The sequence below is a fragment of the Dermacentor silvarum genome, chromosome 8 (genome assembly GCF_013339745.2).
Source record: "Dermacentor silvarum isolate Dsil-2018 chromosome 8, BIME_Dsil_1.4, whole genome shotgun sequence".
Taxonomy (NCBI): domain Eukaryota; kingdom Metazoa; phylum Arthropoda; class Arachnida; order Ixodida; family Ixodidae; genus Dermacentor; species Dermacentor silvarum.
In genome coordinates this window covers 159,346,158-159,371,307 of record NC_051161.1, presented here as the reverse complement: position 1 = coordinate 159,371,307, position 25,150 = coordinate 159,346,158, and the positions used below count along the sequence as shown (strand labels likewise).

Genomic DNA, 25,150 nt, shown 5'->3' with positions numbered 1-25,150 from the left:
CATGTTTGTTGTTTCCATCGAGCCGCGCGAATCAAGCACTGCAGCTTGCTTGACATGTATGTACGTTTTCTTCAAACGCGGCGCGCAAACCGAATGAAACAGTGGAGAGCTTGCTAGAAAGTTCGTAGTGCGATGTTTTCAACAGCACTAAGTGACTTGAAACATAGGTACTGGGCAATTTTCAATAGCGCAAAACAAAGCGAGCCGCGCGAACCGAACAGTTTACTGGAAACAATAGCGCAAAGCAGAGCGGGCCTCGCGAACCGGAGACCTTACTTGAAAGATAGGTACTGGGCGATTTTCAATAGCATGAAACAAAGCGAGCCACGCGAACAGAACAGCTCACTCAAAACCACGTGTGCTAGCTACATAGTGTTCAATAGCCGCACCCAGAGCGATGAGCGTGAACTGGACAGGTAAAGTTCAGCGGTCACACGCAAGTACAGTCACTTGAAAGCAATAATTGTCCAGCAAACTAGTTATTCAAGAAACTTACCTCGCACAAGCGGGTGTTCTTCGAGGGCGCGAAGTTTTTGCGGCCAATTCTGTGGAGCCACGCAGAACGTGGTTCACCGTCGTCCTTCCAGCACGGAATAGAGAAAAATGCCTTCCCGGACTCCGTTCGGTTGCTACACCCGAAGGCGCAGCAACCAGGCATGATGATGGGTTATTTCTGACGCCTGTGTTCGCAAGCGCAACGCAAGCGTTGAACGAAACGGCGAAGTGCTCTCCGTGCGCGGTGCGTGCGCTACGGGTTCGACGTGCCAACTGAAAGGGCTTGGAAGAAATATGGCGGCAAAAGGTCACGTGACACGAGCGCCCCAATCACCGGTGGCCGCGGCAGGAGGCGGCGCGCGGAAAACAAATGCGATACTCTAAAATTTTTCCAGTGACTCTAGAGTCACCTTGTTGTGTTCGTCGTTGCACGTTTGTCCGAGTCCGAAGCTCGTCGGCTCTTTCTCTCCGAATTCAGCGCCCTTGTCGATTCTGCAGACGTCTGTGCCTCGCTGTCGTCGCGTCGTCTCTTTTGTCGGTGTTTAACTCATTAGTGCTCCGTCGGTGGCGAGCTCATCATCTCGTCATTGATGGCGTTCGCCGTAGCTTAGGCCCACCTGCCTAGGCCTAGCGTCGGGATGCGTCGCAACTTCTTCAGGAGTGCGGACGTGTCGTCCCGAGGAGATTCGAACGTGCCGGTCTGCCGCAGAAGGGGGATCCTCTCTGGGGTGCCTGGTCCTGCCGTGAGAAGCTGCAGCCCGTCCAGGAGCCTCGCCCGAACTTGCCGAGGTCGACGGCCACACCTTGGACGGCCAGCGTCGCGGACTCAACCAGACCCCCAAGTCTCCCGTCGCCAGAACATAGCTGGAGATGCGACCTTCCTGACCCGGTGCCACGTTGAAAAACCACGGACAGCGCCGTTCATCCCTCGACTATGCCTCGGTTCGTGCGCCTCGCGCGCTCGCGCGCTCGCGCCGTTCGGAACCCCGTGTTTCTCGTGCTCCTTTTCTTTTTCGCGCCACCGGCGGCCTCTTACATATGACAGTGAGAATGGAATGCGTACTTCAGTCGCATTGTTTAAAGCAGATTTCGCTTTAGCGTCTGGCAGTTCGTTCCCTCTCACACCACAGTGTGAAGGTATCCACTGAAAGGTGATAATATGGCCATTTCTATTTGCGTGGTCGAGAAGCTCTGCGATTTATATAGCCATTGAATAATACGGGCCCCACCTGAGGACACAGTCAATTGTTTGAAGAGCTGGCTTGGAATCGCAGAATATCGTCCATGCGCGAGGAGGCTCCTTGGAGAGCAAAGAGATTATCAAAGAAGTCGCGGACGTGGCATCGATTTACCGCACGTGGAAGTACTCGCCCGCTTACCATCGAAAGGCAAGCTGAACGGACGCCTCAAGTATCACATAGGCGTTGCTGCCTGTAAAACAGTCGCGTCTATACGAAATTAAAACTGTCCTAAGTGGTGCGGGCCGGCGATTTTGCTTTGGCAGTGGTCGCTGCAAAGTTTTCGCCCGGTGGTTGTGTGTCCGTGCCGTGGTCCTAGCGTCTCGTCAGCGCTAGCTTCCACCGCGGGTTCGAGCTCAGAGAATGCTAACAAGTGACTGAGTGGTCAGCGAAAGCCTCGTTAATGAGAGCGTTATGACTTGGGCTTAGTTGTAATGCTATGCATTACGAAGAACTAGCAGCGCAAAGCTAGACGGCATCGCCGCCCCGCGGAAGTGCCGGCGGCAACCCCGACAGCTCGCAATCAACGGCGCGAGGGACGAGGTATATGGGTGCACGAGACAGGCGACCGCAAGCTCGCGTTATACCTTGAGTGGTAACGCGCAGGAATAAGGACATTCAGTAACAAAAAACGGACCGAGGCGGTGACATCCTTCGATGCAGTTGAGGGCTCAGATTATAAAGCGACCATTCGCTGTGACGCTTCGCACGTGAAGTTTCTGCAGCTTCCACACCCTTGGCCCTACTGACTTCCCGAGATAAGCCCCAGCCACCACTTCAATATTATTGCTGCCGTCAGCTGCTCCACGCATCGCGCCTACGTTAAATACTGCATTCAAGGTATACTCTCTGGCGCAAGGTAGAAACACGCAAGAAAAAAGGAGACAGAAAGAGCGCCAACTTTCAACTAAAATTAGAGGACGCTTAAGCTTCGCCTTTAAGAGTAGAACGCAATAGCGTTATCGGGAACCGTTCGCATACGGAAAGTAGGCTTCACATTTAAACTGATATGCATTGCTGGAAAGACGTTTTTTCAGGGGCAATATAATTTTTCTTATATTAAAATGTGAAGGCCTTATCACCTTTTTGATTACTTTATTAATTGTTTGCTATTGCCCCGACGCGCGCAGGTCTGGTAGAAATGCTGGAAAAGGGGTTTGTGTTTGAGTTTCCTCGTAGCAGAATTAGGTTTTCTCGTACATTCAAATTACAATCCGACGCCGAATGGTAAAGTCGTACTTTACCATTTTTCTGACGGATTTCACTGTGAGAAATTAAATTTTTGTTCACCAAAACCTGGCACCACGCGGATGGCCTGCGCGGTCGATGTGGTTGGATGATTTCCTCCGCCACCCGCGATCACACGCCGGTTGCCGACGCCGGATTTTCTGCGACACGGGGCCCTAAACAGCGTTAAAATTGTATCGGGAGCGAACATCCAATTATAAGCTCAGTAGAGATGCGCAGAATAACATTAAATTGTTGAGAACGATAAATTTAGTTGCAAATTGGCAAGCTTTCCGTCTATTTTTTTTTTTCACTGTGTTTTTACTCTGCGCCACACTACCCCGACTCGGTATGTAGCAACTCGCCCAACATAGTGCGTGTCTAAATAATGCATTGGGCTCTGGTTCAACAGTGTGTCGTACGATTCCGCCATAGAAATTACAGGCTTTTGTTTTCAAGCAAACAGAGCAATTACTGAGAGGTATGAGTGGCGCTGCTGTGATGTTTTATACAGGGAAGCAGCAGCAGTAAAATAGCCAAGTGCGTAGGAACTGACGAACAACTAAAGAATGAACATATAAATGTAGGTGTACGTTGTTACAGACGATGGCTTCAAAAATCTGTGAAACTCATCACATGGGGACTGTCACACGTGGGAACGTTGGAACAGAAAAAGAAATCTGAAAAGAAGGGGCGCGGTGTGGGCATGCTTGTTTCTACAAAGTAAAACTGCCGAAACACTATAAAAGATGCCCACTTGTAGAGCATCTCTTGCTGACAGAAAGAATCACGGGCAGTGGTGTAATTTAGGAGTAGGTTACGTGAGGGCAAGCTGTGACTTCGGAAATAAAAAGAAAATAATTGATGCAGTGTTTGCATGGTAATATCACGCGCACTTCCAGTGAAGTTTTAATTTCTAGTCTTGGCCGCACCGGTCAGTGTTTTCGCCCTGTCTGCTAACAAAGCTCAATTTTACCTCCCGTTATTAGAAAGCTACAACGCCTGTAATTTTTCACAGTGACATTACTGTTATTGATGCGAAAGCGTCAACTGGCCCATTGAGCGAAAAAGCTGGCGTCTGTCGTTTGTGGCAGCGAAACGGCACCTAAAATCCCATTGGCTGCGGCGCCACGTCACGAGTTCGCCTCGACGGAGCAGAGCAGGCGAAAAGGAACACACCTACAGCGCTAGCGGGCCAGGCGTTGCGTGAGAGGAGAGGGCATCGCCGCGTCGGTGGCACGCGGCGTTGGCACCGCAGGATGCTCGCCGGCTCGGGCAGCACGTACCGCTGTGGTACACTACTCGGAGCGCAAAACTGAAAGGACAGCTCAGCGCCGTTAATGCTTTCGCATTCACAACTCACAAGAAGTGCTTAGGTGTCCTCGGATTTTTTCGTACCTGATGTATGCGATGCAGGTAGCATATTCTCATATTCGGGAATTGTCGTGACCTCCCGCCAGTTGAGTCACTTCCTATAGGATGACGTTCTGTAACGAAGCGGCTGATTGCAAGAAGCTTCATTGAATTCAACCACAGACAATCGTGCTGTCAGCATCGCCACTATCGCCGATGATGCGTACCTCAGTTTTCTGGCGCAAGTTCGTGCAGTAAATAGTTTGTCATATTCATCGTCAACCGAGAGGTTTCCAGTGGTCGTCACTTCAACGTGATTAATAAAGCCTCACATTGCTGCGTTGCAGTACATGGCCACTTGGAACAGAACGGGAAGCTATCGGTTACTAAGACTGGAATGGCGCACCTTAGGCGTGTGTCCTTAGTTCATCTATGCGGACAGCATAATCCGGGAAATGTGAATAGCGAACATAAATATGAAGGCAAAATCACTCGGGAATACAAAAACGGGCGGTTGTTTGATTACAACCTCATGACGGTGGAAATCTGCACATGCAAATATGTGATGATAGAACTAGAAGTTAAGCAGTAGCCGTAAACTTACCCTGTATATAGCTCTTGTGACAACAGGCGGCCAATCAAAAATGTATTATGACTTCAATTGCAAAATATTTAGCTTAGGACTTACACAAGCTCGAACTCGCAAGAACCAGGCTATGGCCGACTTACTGAGGCTCAAACTCCTTGTTGCGGGAGCTCTCGCGTAAACGAGTGGCGGAGAGGAGGGGGACTGTCGCTCACTCGTTTGTTTGTTCCAGCAGTTAGTTTACATTGGCAATCGTCGTCCATAGTTTCTGCATATTGTTTCGCTATTTGAAGCGAACCGAGTTATAGCTGACGTTAGGTTTGCTTTCTTTCGTTTTTCTCTTTCATTGTGGGAGCTGTAAGTCAAGAGTAAAATGTCGTTGAACCTAATACGGGAACTTAGAAATTGCACTCGACACGCATTTCACGAATGAGCTTCAGTCCTCTTGCACGCATTATGAACGGCTAGAACACAATGCCTGCCACTGACAACCTCTTTTAGTAAAATAAGAAAATCGTCTACATATCCCAAATTTTATCAACAAAAATACTGACAACGCATTCCTGAACCCGCTAGTCAAATTTTAAAGGTCAGTTACAAGAGGAGCGATACGTGAGCCTACGCACACGCCTTCCCTTTGTACAATAACGTCACTGTTATCTTGATGTTTCAAAAACGCGTGTGCTCTCTCTCTCTCCGGTTAACGTCGCTTCGTCGATGCTCTTCTAGACGTCCAGGCGCCGTTGTTCGCGTTGTTGTTGGAGGCGTATGCGCTCTCCCCCTCTGTTAAAGTTGCCGCGGGGCCGGCGTGTTCTTTCGCTGGCTTGCGTGTCACGCGGCGCGCGCTTGGATTACGCGCTCTTTTGTGACAGCGCAACAATACACACGAGAGATACATGCTGCTTGAAGAACGAGAAAAATATTTGTTCTCGAAAAGGAACCGTACAATAACATAGAATGAAAGCCGACACTGCGGCCGCACTGCACGCGCATCACCGAGTGGCATTAAAAAATAAAATAAAATAAAGGAGAGAAAGCAAGAAATTCTTAAGGCATAAATACATGTCATATGCAATTATAAACACCATTTGAGCGGTCTGAACGCAAATATCAGCTCGCGAAGTAGTACGAATGACCCTGCCGAGCTGTATCGCCAGCAGTTTTCAACAGCACGACCTTGATGCGGCCCAATCCACTTCGATCGCAGCTCCGCCACAGTATTTTTCCACATCGGGCGTCTCACTGCAAAGCATGCGCCACCCCAGCCGCTCGTCCCACTCTACCTCTAGCCTAAGCTGCTTCGCATTTTCGCGCGCGGAGCCGCAGGCGTTGCCATTCGTTGCGCAATCCGGAGAGGAGAGGAGGAATGCCGAGAGGAGAGATGAGACAAGGAGAGGAGGGGGAGGAGGATGCGCATGCGCACTGCCGGTGTGGACACCGCACGGCGGATGGAGGGACGGACAGAGCCGCCGGCAAGAAATGCTTCGCATTTAAAAAATGAACGTTGTTTCCTTGTGTCCGCGTTCTATGCGTCCTAGGAAATCAATGTTTCGGCGAAAATTCAGTTGAAGCCTGGCGTCCTGTCCGGTGAGCTTATCGTTCTTGTCCTACGTCTCTAGGGCTAAATAAATATGCCTGAGTTGTAGAATACGCACCGAGATAGCCCAACTTTCTTCGCTAATCGTGCTGACTGCCTTTTCCGCCGACGTCTCTATGTTTGCCTTGTCATCAACCACTCTGTAGCTTTGCAAAGTTGATACATTTTATAGCCAATGCCTCCACGACATCTGCTGCTTCTTCGGCACTTTTGGGCGACCCCACATGTTGTTCGCTGTGCCAAGGTATAGGGTTCAAGGAGCGACCTTCAGTCCTCGCTTCGCGGGCTTGTACGGTGGCCTGCGCTTATGCAACACGGGCACCGATTTCCTTTCAGGTCTCGCGACTTGCATTAGGGCTAGCCTCTCCGTGTGGCACCACACAAGGCGAGACGCTGATGCGTTTCCGGGCGAAGGTAACTCGCTATAGGAAACTCGAAGGTTAATTTTTGACTCGTGATTGTACGGTTCTTTCAAAACCAGCCACTGATCAATGACTTGTGATGATATACTGTTCTTTCAAACCAGTTACTGTAGACTGAATTACAATAGGTATTGTACTTAGCTATTGTTTACTTTTGTGTTTTACTGGTCTTGATACATTGCTCTCTTGTCCTCCCGCTGTGTGATTTTATGTTACTGCTCGTCGCTGTACTGTTGTACCCACTCCCCCGCTGTAATGCTTCGGCGCTGTAGGGTCCACTGTAAATAAATAAATAAAATAAATATTCGCTGTGACGATTCTGCTTCCTTGGTGAACGCTGATTACCCCTCAGACGCTGACACACCCTGGGCTCGCTCTGAAGGCCCGCTTTCGCCTTGTGGCTACATGACACTTGACAATTGACTTACGTCGCAGCCACGGTGACATCGTTTGTGTAAAGCTCGTTCGCAAAACTACAGTCGTATCAAACATCAATGAACTAGGAGCTCCAAGCTTTCAGTAGAGAACGGATCGCTGCCGGCTGTGGTTCTCCGAACTGACTGTCGAACAGCAAGCTACTCCGCCGCGCGGTGCTACCTATCTCCATAATATTGCGTGGACATATTTAAAGTCTGCTTCAAAATCTAAATGTTTTCGGAGTCTGTTTATCTTTTTTTGAGCACCAGCAAACTATTCAATGAATGTTAAGTAGGCCTCCCGGCTACCTTCCACTTGCAGTATGATCCCGCATTCTTTTGTTGGGAAGCATTCTTTGCCTCATTCTTGGTACATTGCGGTCGGTAGGTAGGTAGTTTCCTGTCTCTCCTCGTTTTAATAGAAAACAAATAACGTGTGACCGATGGTAGAATTGAACTTCTGCCCGAGGCTCTAACCAATCACTAGGTCATGATCGCACACAAAGTTCTCTCGTTTTGAATGCCGCCAGTTCTTTGAAACACTGGGTGCGTGCCCCGCGTGGCTTCTTTGCTCGTGGCAGCTCGTGCTTAGGCGCCGTGTCAGACTGCGCTATCTCCGGGAACGGCCCACTTCCCTCAGTGCTCTCCTCGTAGCAGCTTACGCTACGCCGAAGCAGTACGACGTTCTGCCAACTTCATGGCAGCCCAAATTAATCGTGTTTTTACATTTCCTTGCTGGTAATCATGGTGATGATTACCATCACATCAGCCTTTTTTTTTAATGTCCACTGCAGGATGAAGGCCTCTCCCCACATCACCAATTACCCCTGTCTTGCACTAGCTAATCCCAACCAGCGCCAGCAGATTTCCCCATTTCATCACCCCACCAAATTTTATGCCGTCCTTGACTGCGCTTCTCTTCCCTTGACACCCATTCTCAAACTGTAATGGCCCACCGGTTTATCGGCTCTACGCGTTGCTTGGCCTGCCCAGCCCCATTTTTTTCTGTCTTAATGTCAGTTTGAATATCGGCTATCCCCGTTTGCTCTCTGATCCACACCGCTCTCTTCCTCTCTCTTAGCGTTGCGCCTAACATTTTTCGTTCCATCGCTCTTTGCGATGACTTGTTCTCGAGCTTCTTTCTTAACCTCCAAGTTCCTGCCCCATACTTAAGCACCGGTAAAACGCAATAATTGTGCACTTTCCTTTTCACCGACAGTGGTAAGCTAACAGTCAGGATTTGGTAATGTCTGCCGTATATGCGCTCCGACCCATTTTCCCTGCATGCATCAGCAGCCCTCAATGCAGGGCTGCTGATGCTCGCCTGAAGCTCCGGAGCCAAGGAAAGTGTACACGACTGCTACTCTCAGGAGCTGCAGCGCGCCGCGGCCGCTGCGAGGCAGTTTCAGGTACGCACGCGATATGTCTTTAATTCTGTTGCACGGCCTGCAGCTCCTCAGATACGTACTTACCATATATACTACCATATATGCCGCCTATTGGAATACATGTAAAGCGTATAAATGCTTTTCTAAAATAACCCCTCTGCCATTTTTAATCAAATTCGTTGCATTTGAGCGACAAAGATAAGTTGTAGTGAATGTAGGAAGCGGAATTATGACTTATGACCTGAATGTTTTGCAAGAATTGCAGAAATTTGGTAAGATTAAAACAAATAGAAGTACCACGTTTGCAAATAATTTTCAACTCTGCACGAAGAACAGATATCGCAGTCCTGTAAACTGCGCCCGTTAGAACATCCAAAGCGGACAAATTTGTCATAATTTATATATGACCTGAATTTGTTCCAATGTCTACACGGGTGTTGCAAAGCTCCCATTCACAAATTCTTTAAGGGCCATGTATAATGCATTAGTTTTGTCCGCTTTAGTTGTACTAGTATATGAAATCTACAGGATTGTGATGTCGCTTTTCCCTGCTGAGTTAGAGTTGTAAACATGACAGTTTCGTTTTCTGAAAATGTTTAAATTTTCAACAATTTCTATAACAAAATGTACTGCCTGAATCAAAATTCCGCTTTCAGCAGTCACTAGATTTTTACTTTCTTTTCTTTTAAATGCAACAAACTTAGGCAAATTTGGAGTAGTGGTTGGCGAGAAAAATTATTTAGATATAGGAGCCCCCCCGAGCTAAACCTTATCAACTAGAATATCGGCTGCGCCCCCGTTTGCTCGCTAATCCACACCACTGTCCGCGGAATACCCCCAAGTTCCTAAAACAAATACCGTGCGCGTGACCTGCCGCGTGGCGCCGCTGCGCATGCCGCAATGCGCAGCGCTGATAAAGATCGAGCACCGTGCACGCATGATGGCTGCGCGCCACGACGTAGGTACGTGGTCCGTTTGCGCGTGCGTCCTTTCGCCGGTCGCGAGGAGCGTCAGTGCTCGCATTATCCTTGCGTGCTTGGTTTGTGTTATCGCCGGCGTATTTGGCTTATGGCCGAAGAAGTGTCCGGAAACAGCGAGACCCTAATCCCAGAGCCAGCCATGCAGACATAGAATTCACGATAAAAACATCCCACGGATTTTTGCCCAGGTATGTGGCCAGATGAAGCGACGTACCTTGAGGCTCTAAAGACGACGTTGTCAACGAGTCGAACTCCAAATTAATCCTATGTCGAAAAAAAACTAGGAAAAAAAGAAAATAATGATTAAGAAAAGTGTAAATTTTTGGTCAACCCCGATGTGGTGGAGTAGTGGTTTTGGCATTGCGCTGCTGAGCCCGAGGGATGGAATGAAATCCGCCCGCAGCGGCCGCATTTATATATATATATATATATATATATATATATATATATATATATATATATATATGAGGGCAGAAACGCCCGTGTACCGCGCATTGGGGGCACGGTCCCTGGTGGTCATAATCGATCCACCACTACGGCGTGCCTCATAATCAAATCGTGCCTGTGGCACGTAAAACCAAGAATATTCTTAATTATATTTTCCTCAAAACTAAACCTTGCAATATACCGTCCAACATTTCTCCAAAGGAGATGCCGCGGAACATCTTTCTCGCCTGTGTATCACGATGGTTTGGGTTCGCTGTCGGTGTTTCGTGAAATGAATCTGGAGGCTGTGTGAACTTTGCAACTTAAATTGGGGCGAAATATTTCTCGAGTGGCTATAAAGGTACGCGGTGCTTGCACTGTGTATGCGTGATTCAGTGTAGGTAGCGCACGATAAGACTACGAAAGAGGGGAGACACGCATGGCACTGCCGTTACACTTTTTCGTCCTATCTTTTTCGTGCGCTATATATACCTACGTTCAATCACGCCATACCAACTCGCCCAAACTGCTACGGTGGTGATAGTTGGGAAATATGATGAACACGAGAGGTCAGTATTTGAAGTATTAAGATCGTATGCGCTCCAACCCGTGTTTATTCTTCTGTAAATTTATTCTGCGTTCTTCGGGGTCCCGTGTTAGTAATTGACCTAGATAAACGTACTCCACAGATTCTAGAGGCTGACTGCCGTTCACCAATTCTTGTTCCCTTGCCGTGCTGTTGAACATTACCTTTCTCATCTGCATATTAATCTCCAACTCTACTCTTACATTTTGTCGTTTAAGGTCCTCAATCATTTTCTGCAATTCGTCCGCAGTGTTGCTGAACAGGACAATGTCATCTGCAAACCGAACGTTAGAGATATTCGGCGTTGAACCGTACTTCTAAGCATGTAGTGAATAGCATTTTAGAGGTTGTCTCCCTGCCTGACGCATATAAATGTATATAAAGTTCACGTGTTACGGGACGCCATCTGGCAACAAAAGATGGTGACCATGACTTTGAGTGGCGCTGGCGAACACTCCCAGGGCTAGATCTAGTAAACATAATTACCCAAGTTAATGGAAGGATTAATAGCCCTCGCCGTAGCACATTTGGTAGTGCAACGCACGCGCAATGCGAAGATTTTGGGTTCGGCTTCCACCGGCGGCAAGTTATCTTTTCGCCCACATTTATTTCCCTTTCCTTTAATATTTTCGGCATTTCAATTTCAGCCACAGCTAATTTCCCGGTGCTTTCTTTGGCTTCATCGTCTGTTGACTTTATGTGGTTATGATGGGAGAAGCTGGGAGTAAAGATACATTTGAACGTACCTATATAAACAACGGCGCAATCTTGACGAACGGAACCTTTTTGAGAGCGATTACAAATACGAACGCGGCCCTTACCGTAGCTTGCCCACCAATAGAGAAAATAACTTCAGCACATCTGTATGAGATGTTTACCCCGCACCAACACCGTCAATTGATATCGAAGCTCGAACAGCCTGCAATCTTAATTGATGGATTCTTCACAGGCATCATCTAAGTCTGCTGAAGAAGCACGCATTGATTAAACGGAGCTCTTTCACAGTACAACGCGCTCTTTGGGGTTCTTAGCAGTGCATATGGACACTGTATATACTGCAATTTTCTGAGTGCCTGCAAAGTATCGCCTCTATTGTCTGCCTGTGTGGTTCGCTGAAAACCAACCCCACAACACTGGAGCTAAATGGCGACACGCCATTAAAGAAATACGTTCTGGGGTTTTCCGAGCCTGTACTACGATTTGATTATGAGGCACGCCGTAGTAAAGCATTATATAACGGACACCTAAATTTAAGCACTCGCGCATTTTTGCATTTCGCACTCAGCAGCGCAACGTCATAGCCAATAAGCTACCGGAGCGCATGGTACCCCATTAAGATTTAGGCCGCAGAAGGCACTTTTTAGCTCACCCTGCCGCAACACGTGCATGGTAGACGCCGTCGCAACGGACAGGGGTGGCCTGCAGGAAGTCGCTTTAACTGCGCGCCCCGCAGTCCGTCCGCGGTGCACGACGTTTAGATGCGCGTCTGAAGCAGAGTTTCGCTATGGAGAACTGAGCAGGACGGGGACTCATTTCATCGTTGACACTCGTTCGGCAGACTGTGAAGTGTCCTGTTTGCAGCTTATTATTGAAGTGAAATCAGTTCTTCGAAGCGGCGCTTTTGTGTTACGTTCTAGTGTACCGCGGTCGCCCCTCGTGTGTTGTAACTTCGCGTGTCTACCTTCCGATTTTCTCCAACGGACTCAGATCCGCGACTCGCGGTCTATACATGCGGTCGGTAGGGCCGAACAAATCGATGCCCCATGCTTTTTCAGCATTGTCCAAGCTTTATTGGAATATTCCTAGAATAAGCAACATCTAGGTCGCGGGCGTCTGGATGTGACATCCGACTGAGGCCTGACATACATTTGAGACCGCTCTTTTTCCTTTCACTCTCCTGCGTGCAACCTACGTCAAAGCTCCCACGCCATTTTGCTCCCATTGCAATGCGGACGCTCTTAAGATTGTGAACGTAGCTTAGAGATATCGAATAGAGCAATGTAAACTATTTCCGTGGTACCGACATGAAAGCTTCTGCACCATGCAGTCGAAAACGTCGCGAAGAGGACACAAAATAACGAGCCGTCGTCCCCGCTCGCGCGATTGTTTATAGCGCGCTAAGGCTTTCACGCGTTCAATTGGTAGGCCTGCTTGTAAACGTCTCTTCTCGTTCCGTTCCTACAGGTGGAGATGGAACGCTGGGTCGTCGGCTACGGCGAGGACATGCACGACGTTCCCGACCAGCACTTCGACGCGGTGATCGTGACGCACCTGCTCTGCTCCGTCCACTGCGCCGAGAAGGTGCTGCGAGAGTGCCGACGAGTATTGGTCAAGGTCACCACTTCTTCTCACACTTCCTCATGTTCGATACCCGAAGTCAGGGCACTTGTTGGACAGTCTTATGTGGGGCACATCGAACGCGGGATGCACTTTAGTACGAGGCACCTAACTGTGGCCATCTTCGCTCACGACGAACGACGAAGTCATTCGTTGACGAAGCTCACGACGCTCACGACGAAGTCATGGCGTTCGCCATGACTTTCACTGCAGCTAGTTGAATTTCTTGCACCTTTAGAGAAGACAATTGGGCTAGTTTGTGCGTGTTCCAGAGTTCACACATGCTTTACTACCGCTGACAGACGCGGGACTCGAACGAAAAGCACACTGGGCTAAGGAGTCGTCTCTTGTGTGCCTCTCGTTCTAGTCCTACATCTTTTAGCGCTAATTCAGTGTGCCTGAATTCTTTGTACCATGGCGCCCGGCGCAGAGGGATACCATCTTGCGATTCGTGCTGCTCTACTATGAACGTGACGAAAATCAGCTGTTGAACTAAGTACCACTGTCAGTCAGTGTAAATAGTTGAGCATACGCTCACAAGTAGATATGAAAGGCTTTGGTGTCAGCTTATGAGTGATGCGTCAAATTTTAGTCCGGCAATATGGGGGCCGCGATCGCTTTGACTTCGAACCTGGCTCACTATACACTTCAGAAGGACTAACTGGCTAGTTGTTCTAGCGCTTGACCTCGTCTGCTCCACGTGTCCTTGTGTAATTGATACGCGCTTAGTTTTCCAGTCAACATCACTCTACAGCTCTTAATGCCGCAGATAGGGCCGGGCACTAGACCTTTCTCTTCGATTTGGTATCCCGGCAGAATGCGTAAAAATTTAGTTGTTGCTGTTCGCACGAAGTTTTTATCAGTGCCCTACCCATAAGAACGAGTACGGCGTGAGCTATCATTGTGGCATAGACTTCACACCGAAGGCCAGGCGGCGCTCCTGCGCCTTGGGTTCAGACCAGGCATTGGCTCAGACCAGACAGACACCAAGAGGATAATATTGTTACGGAAAACAACACAAGGCGGGACTCTCTACACTATATTTACACAACGTGGGAGACACAGTAGCCAAGATGGTGGACAGCCACCAGCACCCGACAGAACAGTCTTCGTTGTCATCTGCCCCAGGCAGAATGTCTCTCTCGTAGCCTTAACCCCGGCGGTAGAAGCGCCGTCTGGGCACACTTCAAACATTCTCGGCAGAAGGAGAGTGGTATGCTTTCAGTATGCTGACGTGAACTATGTCACTGGGAGCGATCGCAGGCGGCAAAGTCGGAGAGACAGGAACAATCTCGTAGGTGACGTCTGTGACCTGGCGGACGATTCGTTAAGGACCCGTGTACCGACATAACAAGATGGACACCACAGGAGAACTAAGGCACCGGGTGAGAAGCGAACGTCGTGATGCCGGTTGTCATAGAGGCGCTTCTGGGTCGCTTGCGACGCTGACAGCCTAGAGCGGGTGATCTGTCGCGCGTGATCGGCACGAGTGATGGCATCACGTGCAAATTCGCTAGGCGGTGCGGCAGCAACCGGAAGTAGGGTGTCCAAAGAGCATATAAAAGGGCGAACAACCGGTGGTATCGTGACGCGATGAATTGTAGTCGAAGGTCACGTAAGGTAGCGCCAGGTCGCAGTCACGGTGGTCAGATGAAACATACATTGAGAGCATGTCCGTGAGCGTGCGATTTAGGCGCTCGGTGAGGCAATTTGTCTGGGGTTGGTATACGCAGTGGTCAACTTGTGCTGTGTTGAGGAGGAGCGCAAAAGATCGTCGATTACTCGGGATAAAAATGCGCGGCCTCGATCTGTGAGCAATTGGCTAGAGCGCCATGGTGTAGAATAACATCGCGGAGCAACAAATCGGCAACGTCAGTAGCAGTGCTGGTAGGGAGCGCTCTAATGATTGTATACCTGGTCGCATACCCACTTGTTGCCGGATCTTGACTCAGGAAAAGGACCGAGAAGGTCTAAACCAACACGGAAGAATGGTTCGGTCGGGATGGAGAGCGGCTGAAGCAGTCCAGTCGAGGGTGTGGCAGGACGTTTCCGACGTTGGCATTTGTCGCAGGAGGTCACGTAACGTCGAACAGACCGGGCAAGACCGCGTCAGAAGAAGCGGCGTTGGACACGGTCGTACGTGCGGGATACGCCAAGGTGACCAGCAGTTGGTTCGTCGTGAAGCTCATGCAGGACCGTTGAACGCAAATGTTTAGGCACAACGAGAAGCAGCTCAAGGCCATCGGACTGGACGTTACGACGGTAAAGTGTTCCATTCACGAGGACGAACATGCGCAGTGAGGCGTCATTAGGTGCGGATTCTAGCCGGTCAATCAGCGATCGTAAAGAAGCATCACGACGTTTGTTCGGCACCAATCTAGACAAACTGAGACATGGACATAACGCAGGGGCTAGGTTCGATCTCCGAACCGTCTGGTTGGTCAACAAGGTAGCGGGACAAGCAGTCCGCGTCCAGATGGAGGCGGCCAGACTTGTAGGCAACTGAGTGAGAGTACACCTGAAGGCGCAGCGCCCAACGACCAAGTCGTCCAGTAGGGTCCTTCAGTGAGGAAAGCCAACAGAGAGCGTGATGATCAGTGACAACACCGAAAGGGCGGCCATACAAGTAAGGACGGAATTTCGAAACTGCCCAGACAAGGGCAAGACATTCCCGTTCCGTAATCGAGTAAGTGCGTTCAGATTTGGAAAGGAGACGACTTGCTGCCTCGTTGGTTTTGAGCTAAAATCGCACCGATGCTATGACCACTAGCGTCTGTGCGCACTTCTGTGGGAGCAGCTGGGTCAAAATGGGCAAGAATAGGTGGAGTCGTTAGGGCGGCGATGAGCTCAGAGAAGGCGTCAGCTTGTAGACGACCCCAACAAAACGGGATGGCTTGTTTGAGAAGGTCAGTGAGTGGACGTGCGAGCGCCGCAATGTTTTGCACGAAACGGCGCAAGTAGGAACAGAGCCCCACGAAACTACGAACGTCATATGTACAGACCATGGAACGGGAACGTTCGTGACAGCGCGTACATTCGCTGGGTCTGGTCGGACACCGGAAGCGTCAATTAGGTGGCCCAGCACAGTAATTTGACGAAGCGCGAAGTGGCACTTCGAGGAATTTAGCTGGAGGCCAGCTCGTCGGAAAATCGCTAGAATGGTCGAAAGCCGCTCAAGGTGTGTTGCGAAAGTGGGGAGAAAATTATCATGTCGTCTAGGTAACACGTCGACCATTTAAATCCTTGAAGTAGTGTGTCCATCATTCTCTCAAATGTGGCTGGTGCGTTGGAGAGACCGAACGTCACGACCTTGAATTGGTAAAAGCCGTCAGGGGTCACGAAGGCAGTCTTCTCGCGATCCAAGTCGTCTACAGCGATTTGCCAGCAGCCAGATCGAAGGTCCAGGGATGAAAAGGTGGCACCATGCAGGCAGTCGAGGGCGTCGTCAATACGTGGAAGAAGGTACACATCCTTCTCGGTGATTTTGTTGAGGTGCGGATAATCAATGCCGAAATGCCAGGAGCCATCTTTTTTCTTTACTAATACGACGGGAGAGGCCCAAAGACTAGATGATGGTTCGATGATGTCCTTCGCACGAATTTTAGCCAGTTCTTTTTGAATCACTTCGCGCTCTGATGCGGACACACGGTAAGGTCGACGGTGAATGGGCAGAGTCGCCAGTGTTGATTCGGTGGGTCACAATCTTAGTATGGCCCAGGGGTCGATCACGAATGTCGAAAATGTCGCTTTATGAGGCCAAAACACGGCAGAGAGCATCGGCTTGGTCAGGCAAAAGGTCTGATGAAATCATGTTGCGAAAAATGCTGTCGTCGGAACTTCGTGACAGGGAAACTTCAGCTTCTTCAGGAGTAGTTATGGCGACAACCTTGACGTCATGGTCTGTTATAGCGGTGAGGTGGGCAAGCGACATCTTGTGGGGCAAGATTTGGGGGGTCAGACCAAAGTTGAGTAGCCGGAGGAACACACAGTTATCAGCTAATGTGGCGATGGTATGTGGTACAGTAACATTGCGCGTCAGGCGTACGTCAGTAATCGGAGTGACGATATAGTCGCCTACAGGAACGGGAGGGGTCGATGACAAACACACGTACGTGATGGCTCGAGGTGGTAGGCGAACAAAAGCAGTGGCGCTTAAGCGGCTGACGGGCGTTTCACAGGCATCGGATACAAGTGGAAGATCGAGCAGAGTGTTTCAGAAGAACAATCAAGGCTGAGTGTGCCGAAAGAAAGTCAAGGCCAAGGATAAGGTCGTGGGGGCAGTGGGCAAGGACGGCAAAAAGGACAACAGTGCGACGACCGGCAATTCTGACACGGGCGGTGCACATTCCGATCACTTCAACAGCACCACTATCGGCAACACATATTGCCTGTGTCGTAGACGGCGTCATAATCTTCTGCAGGCGGCGGAGTAAATGGGCGCTCATAATAGACAAGTGTGCGCCAGTGTCGATGAGGGCGGTCACAGGAACATTGTCTACTTTGACTTCTAGGAGGCTATGGTGACGGGGGAGAGTCAGCAGAGGATTTGCAGGGGACGATGGCATTGCAGCTTCACTTCCATAAGCTGCACTATCTAGTTTTCCAGCTGCGAGTATCCAGAGAAGGACGGCGAGCAAAAGCGGCGAGGCTGCGGAGAGCGGGATTGGCGGCGTTGCGGCGACGGGGAGCGGGAGAAGCGGCGAACAGGAGCTGTGGCGTCAGAGGGAAGAGGCTCGTGGGAGGACGACGAGTAGTAAGTAGGGGAACCAGCGGCTGAACGTACTAGAAGGAGTAGGGTGCATGGAGGTCTGGCGAGATGCGTAGGTCCAACGGCGACGGCAATAACGAGTAATGTGCCTGGCCTGATGCCCGGCCTGGTGCAGGACTGGCAGGTTCAATTTCGTGACGAACAACGCGTGCAACGTGGTCACAGGTGGGCGGCTGGCGTACGGCATCACACGGTGAAGTTGCAGCCGTATTAGGCAGCCGGGTGAATCTATGGGTTATACGGCGGCTCTTGGCGTGTTCAAACCGCCGGCACTCTTTGATCATTGTGTCGACGGTATCAACGTTGGTGTAAACGTGCAAGTTAAAAGCATCGTCGGCGACACCTTATAGCGCATGAGAAACCCTCTCGGACTCGGGGAGGAAGACGAAGTGTTTCTTCTGTGGAACGCATCTCACCCGTCTTTGTGTTTTTCTGGACTTCTAACTGCAATTGTGGGGTCTACCGCCCCGCATATCGCGGTGATGGATGGACAAGTTCACGGGGCCCCGCCTGGTTCCGGTTCACCGGCGGGCATCGCTTCGAGGAAGCGAGGCAACACGTCTAGTGAGAGCGAAGACACCGAGCTGTACTCCGCCTCAGGTGATGAGTCCTCGGAAGACAACTTTCAACCTGTCTTGCACCGCAAGGCCAAACAAAGGATCATAAACGCGTCTTCGGCGTCAAGTTCGACCACCGTGAAAAATGCGCCTCAACGATGGCCTCATTCCATCCTGTTCGTGCCGCAGAACACAACTGACAATCTGCGCGTGCTCAACAGGCAAGCACTTTCCTTGTATCTAGAAAACACCGTGCCGAATGAGATTAAAGATGTCAGGCTGAATACAAGGAAAAACATTATGGCGATCGATGTGAAGAACTCGAGTGCGCTGAACACATTGCAGCATATAACGCAACTGGGCAACATCAAAGTCCGATCCATCGTGCCCGCTGATGGTGCCACTGTAACAGGAGTCATTTATGACATCGACAACGAAATTTCCAATGCAGACCTGCCAATTCTCATAAAACTGGCAAGCGAAAACAACGTCATTGTGTACGTGGGCCGCCTCGGCAACACACGTTGTGTCAGAATAACATTCAAAGGTGACTGTCTTCCTTCGTACGTGAAGGTAGGCCACTTTCGCCACCCGGTTCGACCATATGTTCCGAGGCCTATGCAGTGTTTCAACTGCCAGAAGATGGGCCATGTGAAGGGCGTTTGCAGAAATTCCGCAATATGCCCCCGCTGCGCCGAACCCCACCCAGAAGACAAGTGCAGCGCAACTACTTTGAAGTGCCCAAACTGTCAGGGTGCTCACAGTGCTTCTTCCAAAGACTGTCCACAAATTAAGAAAGAGATTTCTATTCTTAGACAAATGGTGAGAGACAGCTCAACCCACAAAGAGGCCGCTGAAAAAGTCCGACGAAGACGACGCCACCGTCGAAGGTCCTCACGACGGACAACGTTAACTTTTAAAGATAGGTCGACCGTTCATAGAACACAGCCAGCTGCTGCTCTGAGCGCGACAAACGCCGAGGTTGGAAAAGAGAAAACTGGGAGATCTCTCTCTACAAAGGAATGGCCACCTCTTACGCCTACACGACCAGTAGCAGAGCCACAGCAGAAGCCACCTCCTCCAGTACAGCAAGGTGCTGCATCGGATGACTTGCAGAATACAGATAAGCAAGTGGTCGCTCTTCTGCGACCCCTAATGAATGCCATTCGCGTGTTATTGAACAACATGCAGACACCTGTCAGCCAGAAGTGCACTTCAAGTACTGGACGCTCTGAGTCCGGATGCTGGCAGCCCTTGAGTAGACCATGGCTCAACAGCTACTGCCTTTCAGGGATGAGGTCCGAAAAGCAACAATTTTTCAGTGGAATGCCCGGGGACTGAGATCGCGCATTGCTGATTTTCGTCGGTTCGTTTACGCCCATATGTTTCCGATCATTGTCATCTGCGAACCGAACTTATCCCGCACAATCAGGCTCTCTGGATATGAATCATTCATGTCATCTACTACTGGTGAAAACAGAAAGGTTATGGTGTTTATTCGTCGCAATCTCACGTACATTCTACAGCCTGTGGCTCCTCATGACGACAATCAATATATATGTCTAACAGTGAAAAAGAAGAAACTTACCATCACCGTTGTGGGCGCTTACCTGTCTCCATCAAGTCGATTTGATCAAACAAGACTACGCGACATCCTATCATCAACTCCTGATCCGTGGGTCATCATTGGGGATTTCAACGCTCATCACACACTGTGGGGCAGTACGAAGATCAACGCGAAAGGCAGACATTTGGTATCCGTCGCTCATGACAATGAACTTTTGTTGTTACATGACGGCAGTCCTACCTTCTTACGTGGCTCCACGTACAGCAGCAGTCTGGACTTGGCGTTTGTCTCACGAAGCCTCGTCAGACGTGCTGGGTGATTTGCAGATATAGAAACACATGGGAGTGACCACATTCCCACATACGTCAAAATAAGCGGATTATCTCCTTCCAAGATACGCGATACCATCCAAAGAGTGGACTGGACCAAATTTCAGTCTCTCATGGAAGAGCACTGTCAAGACAACATTTCACATCGTTTGGAAGAGACTATCAAGAGTGCAGTACTAGATACTATGTGCACTCTTACATGCTCTTCGAAGCTAACGGAATTTGATATAGAATTAGAACGACTTCGAGCAATTCGTCGACGTGCTGAACGAAGGTACCGCCGCACGCATGCAATGGATAATTTACGGACCGCCAGACGCATCCAAAAGAAGATCCAGCGCCGGTTAGCTAAGCTGGAATCACAGCGCTGGGCTGCGTTCTGTGAGTCTCTAGACCCTCGCAAGCCTTTATCGCAATTGTGGAGGACGGTACGAGGTCTCCGGACACTGCCCGTGCAGCGGTTTCCATTCAAGGCCCTAGCCCTTTCACAACAGCGACCGGATATTGACGTGGCAGAAGAGTTCTGCGCCAGATTATCCGGCCAACTCACTTCTCCCAACAATTTTCCGCCTTCGAGTAGCTCTCCACCACCGCGAGATCAACGCATGGATCTACCTTTTTCAATCCATGAACTTAAGGCAGCACTAGCTTTGTGTGGACGCACATCGGCTCCAGGACCTGACGGCATTTCTTACAGAGCCCTACGTCATCTGGGTGAGCGCGCAAGCATTGTTCTCCTAGAGCTCTACAATGAATCTTGGCGAGATGGCACGCTCCCGATAAGCTGGAAAACCAGTCGCCTGGTTCCACTACTGAAGCCTGGCAAATCGCCTTTGGAGCTCTCATCGTATCGCCCGATCGCTTTGGCTAGTTGTGTGGGCAAAGTAATGGAGAGAATGATCCTAGGACGCCTGGAGTGGTACCTAGAGTACCACAACATTTACCCAGAGGCTATGACGGGCTTTCGCCGTGGTCGATCATCAATAGATAACGTCGTCGACCTAGTCACCTACGTTCAGCACGAAAAATGCCGAAAGCGTCTTTGCGCTTCCTTGTTTCTTGACGTGAAAGGGGCATATGACAACATTACACATCAAGCCATACTTACTGCTCTCGAAGAGGTAGGTGTGGGTGGCCGGATGTTTCAATGGATACGCGACTACCTCTCCATGCGATCCTTTTTCGTGAACACTGAGGACGGCCACACCTCTCTACATTACAGCTACCGCGGCGTCCCCCAGGGCGGTGTCCTCAGCCCTGTGCGGTTTAATCTGACTCTCTTGTCTCTCATTGAGCACCTGCCAAGCACAGTTCAGCTATCAATGTATGCGGATGACATCTGCGTTTGGACGTCTGCAGCAACACGCCTACAACTGCGTGCGAGGATCCAGAAAGCCGCATCTCAGACTGCTATTTACCTCCGGAATCGAGGTCTGGAAATATCGTCTGAGAAATGCGCACTTGTGGCATTTACACGGAAGCCCATGGCAGACTACAGCGTATTGATAAATGGCCAAAGAATACCCTACATTCGATCTTACAAGTTTCTAGGCGTTATAATTGACAGGGACATGTCATGGAGCCATCATGTTTCATACATGAAGAAGCGGTTAACAGGCATCTGTCACCTGTTTAAGTTCTTCACTGGAAAGACATGGGGAATGTTCACAAGTGCTATGCTGCAACTATACAATGTGCTGTTTCTTGGCTTCCTGCGGTACAGCTTGCCAGCCTTAACTAACGTCAACAAAACGAGTCTGCGCACCATACAAAGTGTTCAAGCACAAGCGCTCCGCGTTTGCCTAGGCCTGCCTCGGAGTGCATCCACAGTGGCGACTATAGCAATTGCTGGAGACCACCTCGCCAAGACTCACATTGAGGTTGAAGCAATAAGGACACATATACGACATCTTGCCCGGACTCCCCACCACCACCTGGTATCTCTGCCAGCGGACAGACAACGTACCTCTTTCTGCCAAACAATAGCCACGCATGGTGAATCATTACCAACTTGCTTCACTCCTGCCGCAAGACCTTCGATTCCTCCGTGGTGCCTTACACAGCCAAATATCAACCTGACAATACCTGGCATCCACAAAAAAGCAGAGCTGTCATCACCAGCCCTTAAACAGCTCGCCTTACTTCTGTTGTACGAGAAGTACCAAGACTCTGCCCATATATACACCGACGGCTCCGTCCTGCCGAACAGCTCTACCGCGGCAGTGGTGATACCAACGATCTGCACAACTATTAAATTCAAGACGTCTCACGTCACAACATCGACGGCAGCAGAGCTCGCAGCACTTAGTGCCGCGCTGCAATTCATTAGTGATCAAGTGACACACAAATGGACAATTTTCTCCGACTCAAAGGCGGCTCTGCAGTCTCTACTATCACCTTTACGCCGCGGTCCACACGAGCAGCTGGTCTTTGAGATTGCCGAGGCAATACACAATCTGACTGAGATAGGGCAATAAATAACTTTTCAGTGGCTTCCAAGTCACTGTGGAATTATCGGCAATGAACGGGCCGATCAAGCTGCCCGCACAGCTCATAAAGAAGATCACAAACGACCCATTCCACTTTCTAGGACTGACGCTGCACGGAAGCTCCGCGTGATCGCCCGCCAACGCACAAGGTCACAATGGAATGAATCGCACTTCATGCATGCTCGCTTATACTCTCTGGACCCAACCCTAAGCCTTCGAGTACCATCAAGGCTTCGCCGAGGAGACGCAACACTTTTGTGCAGATTATGGTTGGGCGTTGCGTTTACCAACGCTTATGCGTTCCGCATAGGAATGGCCGACAGCGCAGCCTGTGACCACTGCGGCAATGAAGAATCAATTGTACATATTTTGTGCGACTGCCCGCAGTACAGTGCGCAAAGACATTCTCTTACCAACGCGTTCAACCAATTGGACGACCGGCCTCTGTCGGAAGAAAAAATTCTCCTCCACAGACTGGACCCAACGTCACAGAAGAAGGCCGTGCAGGCGCTTCTGCGCTTCTTACGAGCCACCGGCCTATCTGACCGACTGTGATTAGAACGCTCTTCCGGTGCAACGAAACAATCGCACACCTTCTTTGTGAGTGCCCTCGTTTTAACCCGCAGAGAGCAGCTCTCTCAGCCACGATAGGTCAACTGGACAAACGCTTAATAACGCAAATCAACATCCTTGTAAACTGGCCTACACGAACAACAGCGCGAGCCACCTTGAAGGCACTGCTGCGTTATTTAAAAGACACCGAACTCAGTGACAAATTGTGACTGTACACTGTGTGACGTAGGATGGGACGTTGACACTATTCAACACTAGAACGCCTTCGCAGACTGACAATGCCCACAGAAACAGTTCTGTTTTGTGAGTGTGTGTGTGTGTGTGTGTGTGTGATTGTTTTCTTTCCTTTTTTCCCCTTTTTTGTACTTATTTTTTTTCTCTCTCTCCTGTCAAATCCCTTTACCCCTCCCCCGGTACAGGGTAGCCAACCGGAGATAATGTCTGGTTAACCTCCCTGTCTTTCCTTCACCTTTTTTTTCTCTCTCTCTCTCTCTCGGACTCAAGCATGTGCTTGTCAACCTGGCGGCAAAGAGCGATAACGTCCTGAATGTAAGAGACGTATGACTCGGATGATGTCTGTGCACGAGTCGCAAGTTCATTCCGCGCAGCAAGCTGTCGGCCAGTGCTGTCACCGAAAAGGTCGCGGATCTTCTCTTTGAAAGAGTCTCAGCTTGGAATGTCCGCCTCGTGCGTCTCGAACCACACCCACGGTAGGCCATCGAGGTAAAGAAGCACGTTGGTGCGCATAAGGGTCGGGTCCCACCTGTAGCTGGAAAAAAAATTAAATTATGGGGTTTTACGTGCCAAAACCAGTTCTGATTATGAGGCACGCCGTAGCGGGGGACTCCGGAAATTTGGACCACCTGGGGTTCTTTAACGTGCACCTAAATCTAAGTACACGGGTGTTTTCGCATTTCGCTCCCATCGAAATACGGCCGCCGTGGCCGGGATTCGATCGCGCGACCGCGTGCTCAGCAGCCCAACACCATAGCCACTGAGCAACCACGGCGGGTACCTGTAGCTGGCGCTGATCCGTTCGTAAAGGTTGAGCCATTTGTCGACGTCAACCCCATCCTGGCCGGAAAATACGCCAGGATCACTAGCAGGAGGCAGAACGATGTAGGTGGGAGCCACGGGAGGGGCAGGGGGTGAAGACGATGTGCCTGCTCTGACTGACATGGTCGGAAGCGTGATGAGGCGGCCGTTGCGGAGCTCCGTGATGGAAACCGAGAACTACCCAGCACTTCTCCACCACAAAGATGTTACGTAAAACAACACAAGGTGGGACTATTTACACTGCATGTACACAACGTGGTAGACACAGTAGCCAAGATGGCAGATGTAGATGTAGAGTCTTGGCGTTAGTGCACATACCCACTCTTGGATATTGGCCAAGAACCGGGTAGTTCGATATAACAATGAGAAAGGAGATTTATAAAATACTGCAAACACAAATTTGGGAATACGTACGCATATGAGAATGAATACGTAGAATATATCACATGTTACTTGAATAGAATAAAGGAATAAATGAAGACTAAAAAAGAAATAAACATCTAGTCATCAAGTTTGTAAAAATAGTTCGGAACCCTAAGCCCTGATTTTTTTATTTTTTTATTGAAAAATACCTTACAGGCCTCAATTGAGGCATTGAGTAAGGGGGGCAGTACACAGAAAACACACAGAAATACATAGAATATTTGACATAGATAAAACAGTAACAACTGACATAACACAACCGGACCCTCAACCGGAGTACAACGCGACATAGTGATATAGCAGTAAACCCAGCGACATAACGGCGCCATCGCTACAA

The 25,150-nt window shown here is 49.8% G+C and overlaps 1 protein-coding gene across 2 annotated transcripts in view; it reads left to right on the top strand.

Moving 5' to 3' along the window:
• The window catches only part of LOC119461793 (putative methyltransferase-like protein 7A), a 57,613-nt gene that overhangs the window by 5,965 nt on the left and 26,498 nt on the right, over nucleotides 1–25,150 (top strand). The window contains exon 2 of one of the 2 annotated variants that reach the window (XM_037723175.2): nucleotides 12,899–13,048. The exons of the other annotated variant lie outside the window; for it this stretch is intronic. Coding sequence (XP_037579103.1) covers nucleotides 12,899–13,048 — 150 coding nt within the window. The remainder of the gene's footprint in view (nucleotides 1–12,898; nucleotides 13,049–25,150) is intronic. 2 annotated transcript variants of the gene reach the window in all.